Source organism: Chiloscyllium plagiosum, unplaced genomic scaffold, assembly GCF_037043375.1.
Source record: "Chiloscyllium plagiosum isolate Xiang-an unplaced genomic scaffold, Cpla_swu_hap1 HiC_scaffold_18, whole genome shotgun sequence".
NCBI lineage: Eukaryota > Metazoa > Chordata > Chondrichthyes > Orectolobiformes > Hemiscylliidae > Chiloscyllium > Chiloscyllium plagiosum.
In genome coordinates, this window is record NW_028270156.1 from 11,698,584 (window position 1) to 11,713,790 (window position 15,207).

At 41.2% G+C, this 15,207-nt stretch overlaps 2 protein-coding genes across 2 annotated transcripts in view; one reads left to right on the plus strand and one right to left on the minus strand.

Annotated features, from left to right (window-relative positions):
- Positions 1-8,630, plus strand: part of ano3 (anoctamin 3) — a 571,317-nt gene extending 562,687 nt beyond the window's left edge. Inside the window, exon 28 of the mRNA XM_087996305.1 lies at positions 8,417-8,630. Within this exon, the coding sequence (XP_087852431.1) occupies positions 8,417-8,599 (183 nt within the window). The 3' untranslated portion in view covers positions 8,600-8,630. The remainder of the gene's footprint in view (positions 1-8,416) is intronic.
- Positions 8,631-9,471: 841 nt separating this feature from the next.
- The window catches only part of slc5a12 (solute carrier family 5 member 12), a 66,336-nt gene continuing 60,600 nt past the window's right edge, over positions 9,472-15,207 (minus strand). The window contains exon 15 of the mRNA XM_043705425.2: positions 9,472-9,857. Coding sequence (XP_043561360.2) covers positions 9,477-9,857 — 381 coding nt within the window. The 3' untranslated portion in view covers positions 9,472-9,476. The remainder of the gene's footprint in view (positions 9,858-15,207) is intronic.

The following is a 15,207-nucleotide window of genomic DNA, read 5'->3' on the forward strand; positions in this document are numbered from 1 at the left end:
TCTGGTCTACAAGTCCACAATAATGTGGTTGACTCTTAACTGCTCTCTGGGCAATTAAGGTTTGGCAATAACTGCTGGCCTAATTGGAGGTGATGTCCTCGAATTCCAGGAGCAGCAATTACTGTTTTATATGCTGTTGCATTGTTTTGGAACTTTGGAAAAAATAAGTCAAAACAACAGCAGTTTAAAAGGGAAAAGAGCAGACAAAGGAAGCACATGGTGAGGACAGTGCTGGGGAGAGAGAGAGAGAACCTGCACAGTTACCGCCTTTGCTGTTTGAATTCGTGTATCACTTGACATCGGAGTGCCTCTGGGAAAGTTAACAAACAGTGAAATTCACAACTAATCTTGGAGGAACTGTTGGGTGAAGTTCACAGCACAGAATCAGATAAGTTAATTCTTGTTTTAAGTCTGTCCAAGAGAAAGGCTGCAGTATTGAGTATAGTGGATTCTTTCTTGATTCTATGTTTTTGCAGATAAGTCTCTTGATTAAACTTAAAATATAAGCCATAGCGATTAATTTGACCTGGGGCAGTATTTGCAGTATTTCTGGGTCTGTAGATTGTGAAGGAGCAAAAATGGCCTTTGCAGTGATATGTACTTCTTATCAGATGTGGGAGTTTAAAGAGAGTTAAAGGTTACTGTGGATTATATCTGCCATAAATGCTGTTGGATGCAAATCTTATTAGATCGAGTGGCTCGGTTGGAGAGACTGATAGAAGCGATGAGGAATTTGCAACAGCAGCAGTATGTGATGGATGGCAGTTATAGAAAGGGGGGAAAGTCTCAGATACAGTCACGTAGATGGGTTAACTCCAGGAAGGGTGAGAGAGGTCGGCAACTAAGGCAGGAGTCTTTTGTGAATATACCCATTTCAAACAGGTCTGCTGTTTTGGAAAATGTAGGAGGTGATGGATTCTCAGGGGAACATAGCACGAACAGCCAAGTTTCTGGTATTGAGACTGGCTCTAATGCAACGAGGGGTACGTCGGCTTCCAAGAGATCAATTATGTTAGGGGATTCTGTAGTCAGAAGAGGCCAGCAGAGAAAAAGCAGAATGGTGTGTTGTTTCCCTGGTGCCAGGATCAAGGATGTCTCAGAGAGGGTGCAGAATGTTCTCACGGGGGAGAGGGGCCAGCAGGAGGTCATTGTCCACATTGGAAACAACGACATTGGAAGGGAAAAGGTTGAGACTCTGAAGGGAGATTGCAGAGAGTTAGGCAGAAATTTAAAAAGGAGGTCCTCAAGGGTAGTAATATCTGGATTACTCCCGGTGCTATGGGCTAGTGAGGGCAGGAATAGGAGGATAGAGATAGGAGGATAGAGCAGATGAATGCATGGCTGAGGAGCTGGTGTATGGGAGAAAGATTCACATTTTTGGATCAATGGAATCTCTTTTGGGGTAAAAGTGACCTGTACAAGAAGGACGGATTGCACCTAAATTGGAAGGGGACTAATATACTGGCAGGGAAATTTGCTAGAACTCCACGGGAGGATTTAAACTAGTAAGGTGGGGGTGGGGACCCAGGGAGATAGTGAGGAAAGAGATCGAACTGTGACAGGTACAGCTGAGAACAGAAGTGAGTCAAACAGTCAGGGCAGGCAGGGGCAAGGTAGGACTAATAAAAACTGCATTTATTTCAATGCAAGGGGCCTAACAGAGAAGGCAGGTGAACTCAGGGCATGGTTAGGAACATGGGACTAGGATATCATAGCAATTAAGGAAACATGGCTCAGGGATGGGCAGCACTGGCAGCTTAATGTTCCAGGATACAAATGCTACAGGAAGGATAGAAAGGGAGGCAAGAGAGGAGGGGAAATGGCATTTTTGATAAGGGATAGCATTACAGCTGTGCTGAGGGAAGATATTCCCGGAAATACATCCAGGGAAGTTATTTGGGTGGAACTGAGAAATAAGAAAGGGATGATCACCTTATTGGGATTGTATTATAGACCCCCCCCAATAGTAAGAGGGAAATTGAGAAACAAACTTGTAAGGCGATCTCAGCTATCTGTAAGAATAATAGGGTAGTTATGGTAGGGGATTTTAACTTTCCAAACATAGACTGGGATTGCCACAGTGTTAAAGGTTTAGAGGGAGAAGAATTTCTTAAGTGTGTACAAGACAATTTTCTGATTCAGTATGTGGATGTACCTACTAGAGAAGGTGCAAAACTTGACCTACTCTTGGGAAATAAGGCAGGGCAGGTGACTGAGGTGTCAGTGGGGAAGCACTTTGGGGCCAGCGAATATAATTCGATTCGTTTTAAAATGGTGATGGAAAAGGATAGACCAGATCTAAAAGTTGCAGTTCTAAACTGGATAAAGGTCAATTTTGACGTTATTAGGCAAGAACTTTCGAAAGCTGATTGGAGGCAGATGTTCACAGGTAAAGGGACGGCTAGAAAATGGGAAGCCTTCAGAAATGAGATAACAAGAATCCAGAGAAAGTATATTCCTGTCAGGGTGAAAGGGAAAGCTGGTAGGTATAGAGAATGCTGGATGACTAAAGAAATTGAGGGTTTGGTTAAGAAAAAGTAGGAAGCATATGTAAGGTATAGACAGGATAAATAAAGTGAATCCTCAGAAGAGTATAAAAGAAGTAGGAGTATATTTAAGAGGGAAATCAGGAGGGCAAAACGGGGACATGAGATAGCTTTGGCAAATGGAATTAAGGAGAATCCAAAAGGTTTTTACAAAGATATTAAGGACAAAAGGGTAACTAGGGAGAGAATAGGGCCCCTCAAAGATCAGCAAGGCGGCCTTAGTGTGGAGGCACAGAAAATGGGGGAGATACTAAATGAATATTTTGCATCAGTATTTACTGTGGAAAAGGATATGGAAGATGTAGACCGTAGGGAAATAGATGGTGACATCTTCCAAAATGTCCAGATTACAGAGGAGGAAGTGTTTGCTGTCTTGAAACAGTTAAAAGTGGATATCTCCCCAGGACCTGATCAGATGTACCCGAGAACTCTGTGGGAAGCTAGAGAAGTGATTGCTGGGCCTGTTTCTGAGATATTTGTATCATCAATAGTCACAGGTGAGGTGCCTGAAGACTGGAGGTTGGCAAACATGGTGCCACTGTTTAAGAAGGACGGTAAAGACAAGCCAGGGAGCTATAGACCAGTGAGCCTGACCTCAGTGGTGGGCAAGTTGTTGGAGGGAATCCTGAGGGACAGGATGTACATGTATTTGGAAAGGACTGATTAGGGATAGTCAACATGGCTTTGTGCCTGGGAAATCATGTCTCACAAACTTGATTGAGTTTTTTGAAGAAGTAACAAAGAGGATTGATGAGGGCAGAGCAGTGGATGTGATCGATATGGACTTCAGTAAGGCGTTCGACAAGGTTCCCCTTGGGAGACTGATTAGCAAGGTTAGATCTCATGGAATACAGGGAGAACTAGCCATTTGGATACAGAACTGGCTCAAATGTAGAAGACAGAAGGTGGTGGTGAAGGGTTGTTTTTCAGACTGGAGGCCTGTGACCAGTGGAGTGCCACAAGGATCGGTGCTGGGCCCTCTACTTTTTGTCATTTACATAAATGATTTGGATGCGAGCATAAGAGGTACAGTTAGTAAGTTTGCAGATGACACCAAAATCAGAGGTATAGTGGACAGTGAAGAGGGTTACCTCAGATTACAACAGGATCTGGACCAGATGGGCCAGTGGGCTGAGAAATGGCAGATGGAGTTTAATTCAGATAAATTTGAGGTGCTGCATTTTGGGAAAGCAAATCTTAGCAGGACTTATACACTTAATGGCAAGGTCTTTGGGAGTGTTGCTGAACAAAGAGACCTTGGAGTGCAGGTTCATAGCTCCTTGAAAGTGGAGTTGAAGGTAGATAGGATAGTGAAGAAGGCGTTTGGTATGTTTTCCTTTATTGGTCAGAGTATTGATTACAGGAGTTGGGAGGTCATGTTGCGGCTGTACAGGACATTGGTTAGGCCACTGTTGGAGTATTGTGTGTAATTCTGGTCTCCTTCCACTTGGAAAGATGTTGTGAAACTTGAAAGAGTTCAGAAAAGATTTACAAGGATGTTGCTAGGGTTGGAGGATCTGAGCTATAGGGAGAGGCTGAACAGGCTTGGGCTGTTTTCAGTGGAGCGTCGGAGGCTGAGGGGTGACCTTATAGAGGTTTACAAAATTATGAGGGGCATGGATAGGATTAATAGACAAAGTCTTTTCGCTGGGGTCGAGGAGTCCAGAACTAGAGGACATAGGTTTAGGGTGAGAGGAGAAAGATATGAAAGAGACCTAAGGGCCAACCTTTTCATGCAGAGGGTGGTACGTGTATGGAATGGGCTGCCAGAGGAGGAGACTGGTGGAGGCTGGTACAATTGCAACATTTAAGAGGCATTTGGATGGGTATATGAGTAAGAAGGGCTTGGTGGGATATGGGCTGGGTGCTGGCAGGTGGGACTAGATTGGGTTGGAATTTCTGGACGGCATGGACAGGTTGGACCGAAGGGTCTGTTTCCATGCTATACATCTCTATGACTCTATGACTCTAGTCAGAGATGCTCAAATCCCCATGAGTGAATATTAAAAAAAAACATAGGGTCTTCTTCTGTGCAGACAGAGAGGAAATATGCATAAACTTCATCTGTTTCAACTCAAAAAAATAGCTGACAGCCCTCCACGGGTTCATTACTTAAAGTTTTCATCAATCAGAGAAAAATTAACACATAAATAAAACATGACAATTATCTAGCAGTCATCATTAACTGGTGCATTTTTCATAGCAATGCCTCTACTCATTGCAAGCAGGTCAGTGAGGTCTGCAGATGCTGGAGATCAGAGTTGAGAGTGTGTTGCTGAAAAAGCACAGCAGGTCAGGCAGCATCTGAGGAGCTGGAGAATCAACGTTTTGGGTTTCCTGATGAAGGGCTCCGGCTTAAAACATAGATGTTCCTGTTCCTTGGATGTTGCTTGACCTGCTGTGCTATCTCAGCAACACATTCTCAACTCACTGCAAGCAGTGCCTATTCGCTCCAGCCTTGGATGGGATTGTGTAAGGAGCTTGTACGTTTGTTCCCTGTCCATATGGGTTTCCTTAGAGTGCTCTGGTTTTGTCCCACAGTTCAAATATGTGCAGGCTAGTGGATTGGCCATGGGAAATTCAGGGTTATCGGGATGAGGTTGGGAGGGGGTTGTGGGTCTGGGTGGGATGATCTTTGGACCATCAGTGTGGACTCAATGGGCTGAATGGTCTGCTTCCACACTGTGGGGATGCAATGATTCTACTCACACACCATGTGACAACGAATCAGGAATCTTCTCTCCAGCAGGATGCATGTTGTGCTCCCTTTACTGATGATTCTTGTGAATTGTTCTGACTAGGGCAAGTAGGAAAGGATTTTGGCCTAATGTGTCCCTTCAGCAATACTCCAGTTCCGTATGACTGAAAGACAATCCAACTATCTTTGTTGCCTTTCAGGAGATGTGTCAGAATTTGTGGAGGGGAGGCGAGGTGAGGAGAATGGGAAAGAAAAGGAATATGAGATGCATAAAGTGGAGGAAGAATGACCAATTATAACTGGATTATATTCAGGGTAGACACCATACTGAGTAATTTTTTTCCAACTTTCCCATCTAGAAATAATATTGTGAGGTTGTGACTTTGATCCTGTGAAGGGTTCAGTTTAGCTAAGGTGGTTGGTTAGTGAAGCAGTGTGATGTGAATTCAATGTCCACTCCAGCTGAGGTTACCATGAAGGACTTTCCTTCTCAACCTTTCCCCTTAGTCATCTCCCTCTCTCTCTCTCTCTCTCACACACACACACACACACACTAACGAGAGAGCAGCCGTATGGTCTGGTAAAATTCTGACAACAATGCTATGCTATGTTCGTGTGAGTGAAGCACAAATGGCTTGCAATGTTCCTTATTAACCCAAGATTGTTTTGAATAGATTTGTAGCTCAGGTTGAGGTTCTAGATATAAGTTTACTTGCTGAGCTAGGAGATTCATTTTCAGATGTTTTGTCACCATACTAGACAACATCATCAGTGAGCCTCCGGTGAAGTGCTGGTGTTACGTCCCGCTTTCTATATATGTGTTTAGGTTTCCTTGGGTTGGTGATGTCATTTCCTGTGTTGGTGATGTCATTTCCTGTTCTTTTTCTCAGAGGGTGATAAATCGATCTGTTTGTTAACAGAGTTCCGGTTGGAATGTCATGCTTCTAGGAATTCTTGTGCATGCCTCTGTTTAGCTTGTCCTAGGATGGATGTATTGTCCAAGTCAAAGTGGTATCCTTCCTCATCTATATGTAAGCTGAAAATGTGTTGCTGGAAAAGCGCGCAGGTCAGGCAGCATCCAAGGAGCAGGAGAATTGACGTTTCGGGCATGAGCCCTTCTTCAGGAAGCCCTTCCTCATCTGTATGTAAGGATACTAGTGATAGTGGGTCATGTGGACAGCCAATGTGGAACTTCAAACTAGCGTAGACAGGAAAACAACACATATGGACTAAATACTGAACTACAGAATCAATCATCCCAACAACCATAAATGAAGCTGCATTAGAACATTATTTCAATGAGCCACCACACACTGCAGCACAGAGGAAAATTACCAATATAGTGTATTCTAAAAGAACAGGTCCCCACTGAACACAAGAATTCCTAGAAGCATGACATTCCAACCAGAACTCTATTAACAAACAGATGATTTATCACCCTCTGAACACAGTCCGCCGATTTCTCAGCAACAAACCCAAACGAGCAGATAAAACTCACCCAGAAACCTTAGCCACTCTCCCCTACATCAAAGACATCTCAGAAATGATTGCCGGACTACTCAGACCCCTTGGCATCATGGTAGCCCGTAAACCCACTAACACACTAAAACAGCAGCTAATGAACTTGAAACAATCGATACAGACAACAAGCAAAACTAATATCATTTACAAAATACTGCGCAAGAACTGTAACAAACACTACATTGGACAAGCAGGCACAAAACTAGCCACCAGGATACATGAACTAGCCACAAAAAGCCATGACCCACTATCACTAGTATCCTTACATACAGATGAGAAAGGACACCACTTTGACTAGGACAATGCACCCATCCTAGGACAAGCCAAATAGAGACACGCACAAGAATTCCTAGAAGCATGGCATTCCAACCAGAACTCAATCAACAAACACATTATTTAGACACCATCTACCATCCTCTGAGAAAAAGAACAGGAAATGACATTAGTATAGGAAATGACATCATCAAGTCAAGGAAACCTAAAAACAGAAATAGAAAGTGGGTCACTAACACCAGCACTTCACCAGAGGCTCACTGATGATGTTACCTAGTATGGTGACGAAGCATCTGAAAACGAACCTTCCAGCTCAGCGAGCAAACCTACATCCAAAATAAATAAGTGGCTAGTAACCTGCTGGGAGTTAAGGTTTGAATACCAATCTCAATGACAATGTCCTTTTAGAATTAGAATTATAATTAGGTTTATTGTCACGTGTACTCAAACTACAAAAGAACAGGAGTGCAGTGAAAAGTGAACAATGTCACCAACACACAGCACCATCTTAGGTACAAATACCTGGGTGCAAGTCTTTGGTGTGAAAAAATAGAAAGAAAAATGAAAAAAGTTACACTATATTACAGATATACATTGCATAAGTGTAAGTTAAAAAAGTAAACAATAAAGCTAAAAAGATAGATATTACAGATTTTCTATAATTGCTTCCACATGGTCAGACCGGGTGCTACTGGTTCCCAAGCAGTAGCCACTTTCACTTCAAGCTTGCTGAGCAACCCCACTCTACTCTGCACTACTGAATGAAGAGAGAAAAAACACATGAGAGAGGAAAACAATAAGAGAAATAAAAAGAAAAAGATTGGATGGAGCAGACGAGCTCCAGATGTAGCGCTCGACACTGCCGCCATTTTTTTAAAAAATTTGAATTTCCCTTGAAGGGTATTTTATTTCAAGGATTATCTTTGTCGAGGAGGGCAATCTGTTAAGGAGGAGGTTATCTCCTGATCTGCTCAAACATGCTCCTCATTAAATCATTGTGTCCCTATAGTGCACAATGAGACCATTTGGCCTATTGAACCCACACTGACCCTTCAAAGAGCATCCTATCTAGCTTAGGATCTCTGGTCAGCATGGATGAGTTGGGCCAAAGGGCCTGTCTCCGTGCTGAATACCGTTGTGACTCTGTGAAAAACGGAGTACCGTAGGGATGTGGTGCATAGATAATGAGGCAATTTTGGAAAGATAGCTGAGAAAATTGGCTAGAGCCTATGGAGAAATATCCATGTGAAATATACTAAAATTACTCCACGCTCTTTTTTGGCAAGATTCAGCCCAAAGGGTTAAAGATAGTGTGAAGGAATTGGATGTGGATGATGATGATCTGTGTTGAAAACTATGTTTTCTGTTTTATTTTTAGCACTTAGTGTTTGGCATCAAATCCTTTATAGCCTACCTAATCCCAGATATGCCCAAAGACCTGTGCGACCGGATGAGGCGTGAAAAGTACCTCGTTCAAGAAATGATGTACGAGGCGGAACTGGAACATCTGCAGAGGGAACGGAAAAAAAATGGGAAGAGGTATCACCACGAATGGCCTTAGTTCAAACAATGAGACTAACCAACGGAACAATCCAGAGGAACTGCACTTCTACAGAGAATGGAGATGCCAGCTATGCTGCACAAGCTCCTGCAAGTTTTATACATATATAGATATGACTTTTTAATATAATTATAAAATGCATGATTTGAAAAGAAAAGGAGAAAGGAGTTGAATTCTTTGTCTGTCCTTTGGATTCCAGATCTATCTGGCACCTAAAAGAATCATGGAAGTCAAGTGTTAACCTCATGGTGGTTGGGTGTTTAATTTTGAGTAATGCTATACAAATCAACATGAGCTCACATCACAAAATCATATGGTCCATCCGTACCAAAGAATGAGAGGTTTATTTGTACAACAATCCCCTCTCATTTTTAATCTCTGCTGATATTTGTTCCTCCATCCATTTATTTTAGTTTTCTCAGACTGTTTTGAGAAATTTGTTGGTCAGAGAGATGACAGCAGCCAGAAACACAGGTGGCTTTGCTGGGCTAATACTGAACCACTGCAAGGAAACATATTCAAGATCTAATCTGTATACGTCAGATTAGAGTTTGCAAACTTTGATCAGTATTTCAGCTTAATATTCTATTGCTAATGGCCATGCTATTATAAGCCATTTACAAGTGTCTGCTTTTCTCTGTTTTGAAGGTGCTCACCCTTTCGGTATCTTGTTAACATTGCACCATTTAAACCAAGCGAGAAATGAGGAAAAGTGATCTTTATTATTGGCTGACACAAGGTCTAAGTAGTATTACAGAGGATCATGACACCTATGTGTATTAATCCGTCAATCAAACCAGCTTTCAGAATTACATTTGTGTTGTACAAAGCAAGAAAGCACCAGTGGGCAATGAAAGGTGACTTCCTTTTCGATATCCTACTTCAGATTTCTTGTTATGGCACAGCTGATGGATAACGTGTTCACTTGTGTATCATCTGATGCTCGCCTTCGTTCATGTGCTTGTTGCATACCACGTACTAGAATGGGAAGCATTAAATTCAGGCAGCTTTCCATATAAATGATAAATAATGCACAGTGAATGGGGATAAAGTGTGTATTGCCTGAAACCACAAAACAGGATAAATCTGTTCCCATAAAGATAACAAAAGAATGCAATAGAATACCTTCAAGATCTATAAATTTGACGGGACATTCCACAACATAACAACCCACAGTGAGATGTTTTCTTATGAGGAATCTCGCCATACGAAGTTGACTTTCTTCCCAGAGCAGGTTGATGTCAATGTCGCTGAAACCCTGTCCAGAGATAATTCACAATTGGTGTTGCATATTGGCAAGACTTAAACATTTACATGTGTGCATCTTTATATTTTTTTTCTTCTTGTTTCAATGTCTTGTCTATTTCTTTGCTTGTTACCCATTCAGGGACCCGTTGCATCTCGCATCTCATAGTTTGTTTCAGTTAACCTAAAATGTAATATGCAAGCACAATGCAACACACAAACTTTAACATTCATATCACAGTTGTTTCCTGATTTTGTTATATGGAAGCTATAAAAGGGCTTGGGATCTACAGGAGTAGAAATCAGGTCAATACCAGTACGGGAACCGTACATATTGATTCCAGTGATTTAGGGGTCACGGGTTTAAAAAAGGTCTGTTGTAAGACTACCACATCAAAATCAAATCCACCAACCATTTGTAGTAACTTTAGTATTAGCTTGGATGCCTATACGCGACAACAGTGATACCATACAAGAATATGAAATAAATAATTGGGCCAGCTTCCTTATTATCATGGCTCGCTAGAAGAAATTCTTTAATTTGCCCATTGGCAGTCATTATGTTTTCCTGACTCGTGGGATGGGGGGTGTGTAGCAGTGCAATTAAGTTATTACTATGCAGTTCAGAATGTTGTGCATCACTGATGAGCCTTACATAATATAGGATTTAATATCATAATATCATAATTGGAACTTTCATCCCCCAAAAAATGTTGCTTGAATAATAGATGATACAGGAATGTCTTAAAATAAAGTGAAGTTCCACAATATAAGGACATGGCAAACAAATGGCGCAATTTAAATCCTGAGCTATGCATTGTGCCTAACAGTTCATTACTTTCTTACCTAGTATGCAGGAATATTGTATAGTGCAATTGATTTCATTTGTTGTACATGTCGTCAGTTGTCAGTGTAAATCTCACTTTGTGGTGTTCTGAGAAAATTATGTTTCTATGAATCATTCAAAACTCACCTCTTCCTATATTTGTAATTATTTAAGGTGAAGTTGAGAGGCTAATGGTTTATGCAAGATTTACCTCTTCCTTCAAGTTCATTCCTTCCACCCATGGATGCAGCATAAGCATAGGTGACAATGAGAAGGAGCATTTTATAGCTCATTGTGCAATTCCTCCATCGGTTATTAATTTACGTATCTTGAGCATATTGCTTTATTGTCTTCAACATTTAGCTAGATGGCTGATAAATAGCAATTTGAAAAGATAAACCTGGAATGGTTGTATACTTTAACAAATTCATTCCATTCACCCACTCATTCTTGAGTATACCTGATAACTAGAGAAATGTAACAACAACTGAGATGTTTAAGTGTTTTTTTGAAAAACCATTCTGTATTAATGACTTCAAATATCTGTATGAATTGTTATTGCTCTCCGTTATTGTGTTTGCATGCAAATGACAGCAAAGCCTCTATGATTGAGGCAATTTCTATATGGTACAACTTGGCCTCTTTTCCACATTTTTCTACTTGTGTCACCTAGGTTACATTTGGTAAGCTTTAGCCTTGCATGCTTGCAAGTAAAATACTCAGCACGTACTCATTTCAGATTTTCAATATTTCCTACAGTTTATAGAATTTTGATTCATTGTAAGGGAATAACAATTTAAGATCTTTCCTACTTCCATTTCAAAATTAAATGTTCTCTCTTATTATCCTGTTGCAACTGCAAAGCATCTACTATCTCAGACTAATCTTGGAAACAGCCACTGATATGATACTTTGAGTCAACATATTTTCACGATGAGGAATTTCATTATCATTTCTGCTGTTAAACATTGAAAAAAATTGCTCAAAAGTGTCTTGCTCCTTTGCAATCAACATTTATTGAACCATATTTTATTTTAGCACATGATGTGGAGGTCCCAATGTTGGACTGGGGTGTACAAAGTTAAAAATCACACAACACCATGTTATAGTCCAACAGGTTTATTTGGAAGCACTAGCTGTCAGAGCGTTGCTTCTTCATTACCACCTGATGAAGGAGCAGCACTCCAAAAGCTGGTGCTTCCAAAGAAACCTATTGGATCATAACCTAGTGTTGTGTGATTTTTAACATTTTAGTACAATCTTGCTCATTGTATCCACCTATTATTGCTTACAGTTTTTCTGATCCCTCGATTGGTATTGCCATCAGGTGCAGTCAGTTCACCACCCCGAAGTATTATTGGACTTTTAACCATTGTGACTTAATCTTATTGATTTGACCAAGTTTCTTAAATCTGTATTTTTAAACCAAAGCATCTGTAACTTCTATTGTTTGAACCAAGCTGTCTTGGCTTAATGAGGACCTGAGGTCTTGAAAATGTTTTTTTCTAAATCAGTTACATAAAAGCTTCAGTCCTCTCCGCAGTGAGCACTGGGGAATGGCATGGCGTATTTCCCCTTATCCTACATAATTCTCTTTTATAGCCGATGTTTTTCATTCTTTAACCAACATCCTATCTCTCATCCAACCTCCAGTTTTATCCTAAGTCTCTTGCATTTTAACTTTGTTATTTGAAGTCTTGTTATAGAATTAAGCGTCTGAGAATGATCATGAAATTGGTGTCAATTGCCAGGAAAAGCAGTTCTGGTTCACTGATCTCCTTCAGGTAAAGATTGGCCATCCATACATGATCAGGCCTACATGTGCCTGCAGACCCGCGGCAATGTGTTTGACTCTTAATTTCCCTCTGGATAATTAGTGATGGGGAATAAATGCTGGCCTGTCCAATGATGCCCACATCCTATGAATGAATATAAAAAAACACACATTGCGTCTCCCTCAGTCCACCAGGCTTGTTCCTTTCATGAAGGAGTCTAAGGGCTTGGTTAGGAGAAAGTGAGGACTGCAGATGCTGGAGACCAGAGTTGAAAAATGTGATGCTGGAAAAACACAGCAGGCCAGGCAGCATCCGAGGAGCAGGAGAATCAACGTTTCCTCAGGAAGGGCTTGTGCCCAAAACGTTGATTCTCCTGCTCCTCGGATGCTGCCTGGCCTGCTGTGTTTTTCCAGCATCACATTTTTCAACTAAGGGCTTGATTAGGCAAGCTGTTCTCCTTATGCGCCAATTTTGACTAATTTTAACTAGGTTATTATTGCATGAATAATCCTCAATATATTCTAGATGATTAATCCTGTTATTCCATATGGGGTTACAGCAAGACTAGTGATTGTTTGTTCACATTATTTCGATAAGTTATCATGCTAGCCTGTCTCCTGATACCCAGGTTTTTTTGTAAGATTCCCTACAGTGTGGAAATAGGCCCTTCAGCCCAACAAGTCTACACCGACCCTCCGAAGAGTAACCCATTTTCCTCTGACTAATGCACTTAACACTACGGGCAATTTAGCATGACCAATCCACCTGACCTGCACATCTTTGGACTGTGGGAGGAAACCGGAGCACCCGGAGGAAACCCGGGGAGAATGTGCAAACTCCACACAGACAGTCACCCAAGGCAGGAATCGAACACGGGTCCCTGGCGCTATGAAGCTGCAGCGCCAACTGCTGAGCCACCGAGCCACCCATAAAGACACTGCAACTACCATTGAAGATCTAAGACCCCTCAAGATTCTTTTGACTGATTTCGAACGAGGAGTCCCCTCCTGAGGGGTCTTAAATCTTCACCATTAGTTTTTTATGAGCAAACTCAGCCACTCAGCCCTTCATATCTGCTCCACCATTCAATGAGAATGTGACTGATTGCATAATCCTCAACTCCTCTTTCCTGCTTTATCCCTTTATTCCCTTTATTTCCTCACTGACTAAATTCTTTTTTCCATCTAAGCCAAGAATATTCTTAACTTATAGTTTATAACATGTTATATTTTTAAAGTTAAAAATCACACAACTCCAGGTTATAGTCCAACGGATTGATTTGGAAGCACTAGCTTTCAGAGCCCTGCTCCTTCATTAGGTGGTTGAAGGATGAGGAAGCAGCTAGTGCTTCCAATTAAACCTGTTGGACTATAACCTGGAGTTGTGTGATTTTTAACTTTGTCCAGAGCTGAAAATGTGTTGCTGGAAAAGCGCAGCAGATCAGGCAGCATCCAAGGAACAGGAGAATCGACGTTTCGGGCATAAGCCCTTCTTCAGCAATACATTTTCAGCTCTGATCTCCAGCATCTGCAGCCCTCACTTTCTCTCAAAGATTTTAACTTTGTCCACCCCAGTCCAACACCAGCTCCTCCATATCATTATATTTTTAAAATATTCTTGAACATTCCCAGTCTCGATAGCCCTCTGTAGTAAAGAATTCCACAGATTCAGGACCCCAGTCATCTCTGTCTTAAATAGGTGACCATTTACTCCAAGGCTGAGGTGACTTCTGGTCCTAGATTCTCCCAGAAGTGGAAGCACCGCCTCTGCATGTACTTGGACTTGTTCCTGAATAACTCTATAATTTCAATCAGGTTGTGGCTCATAGTTAGCTATGAGAGAGACCAGATTTGACAATATGTACATATAGACATAAACTGCTTCCTTCAGAGCTTCAGTCAAACAGAAATAATGGTCAATAATGATTGTTTCTTAACATCAAAGAAAAATCCTTCCTAGTGTCCACAGGAACTCTGAGGCAAGCAATTTCTGGTCCTCTGAACTAAATTGTATTGAGTTTTTTGAGCCTGTCAGGACTTCCATGTCATTCGTGTCTTAATTATTAATTTTGCTTGGCATAATTCTGTATGGGGAGGGCATATTGCTCTTTACTAACAATTAGAAGAGATTATGATTCACAATATACACTATTTTGGGTATTCTCTCATGTTAAAGACCATTCAAACCTATCAGGATTTTCAGCTGTTCTTAGCCAACATTCTCACAGGATCTAAACAATTTGTACTGCTCACTTTTATTTTCCTGGGCCCATTTTTCTCTTTTGGTCACCTTTCTAGTACATTTAAGATTTTTAAAAATTCCATTCCCCACTTGTTTGCAAATGCAATGAGGGTCATCGTTGTTTCGTCTCAATTTTTGGAAATGCATTTACCTTCCTTAATATTGCAATCCAGTTTTTCCTAGAAGTGTGGTGGGACCCCCCATAGCCTCCCCCCCACCCCGCCCCTCTGCACAACAAAGTAATAATGGTGATGTGGAAGTGGTTCCAGGGAAAGTCTTGAGTTTGTAGAAAATGGTAACTTGCTGTCAGTGAGTTTAATCCTCAGTCGGTCAGCTTCATGTTCAGAAACTAAATTCCAGTCAGGCAACTACAAAAAGAACAGATTGTATGCAATTTGTCCTTCATTTTATGACTAATCTTAAAATCATTTAATCTTATGTTAAAGCTTCATACTGTCCTTGAGTGGAAATCATCCAGACTTAAGAATTAAGAATGCAGTTTACAAGTTAAGAAGTGCACT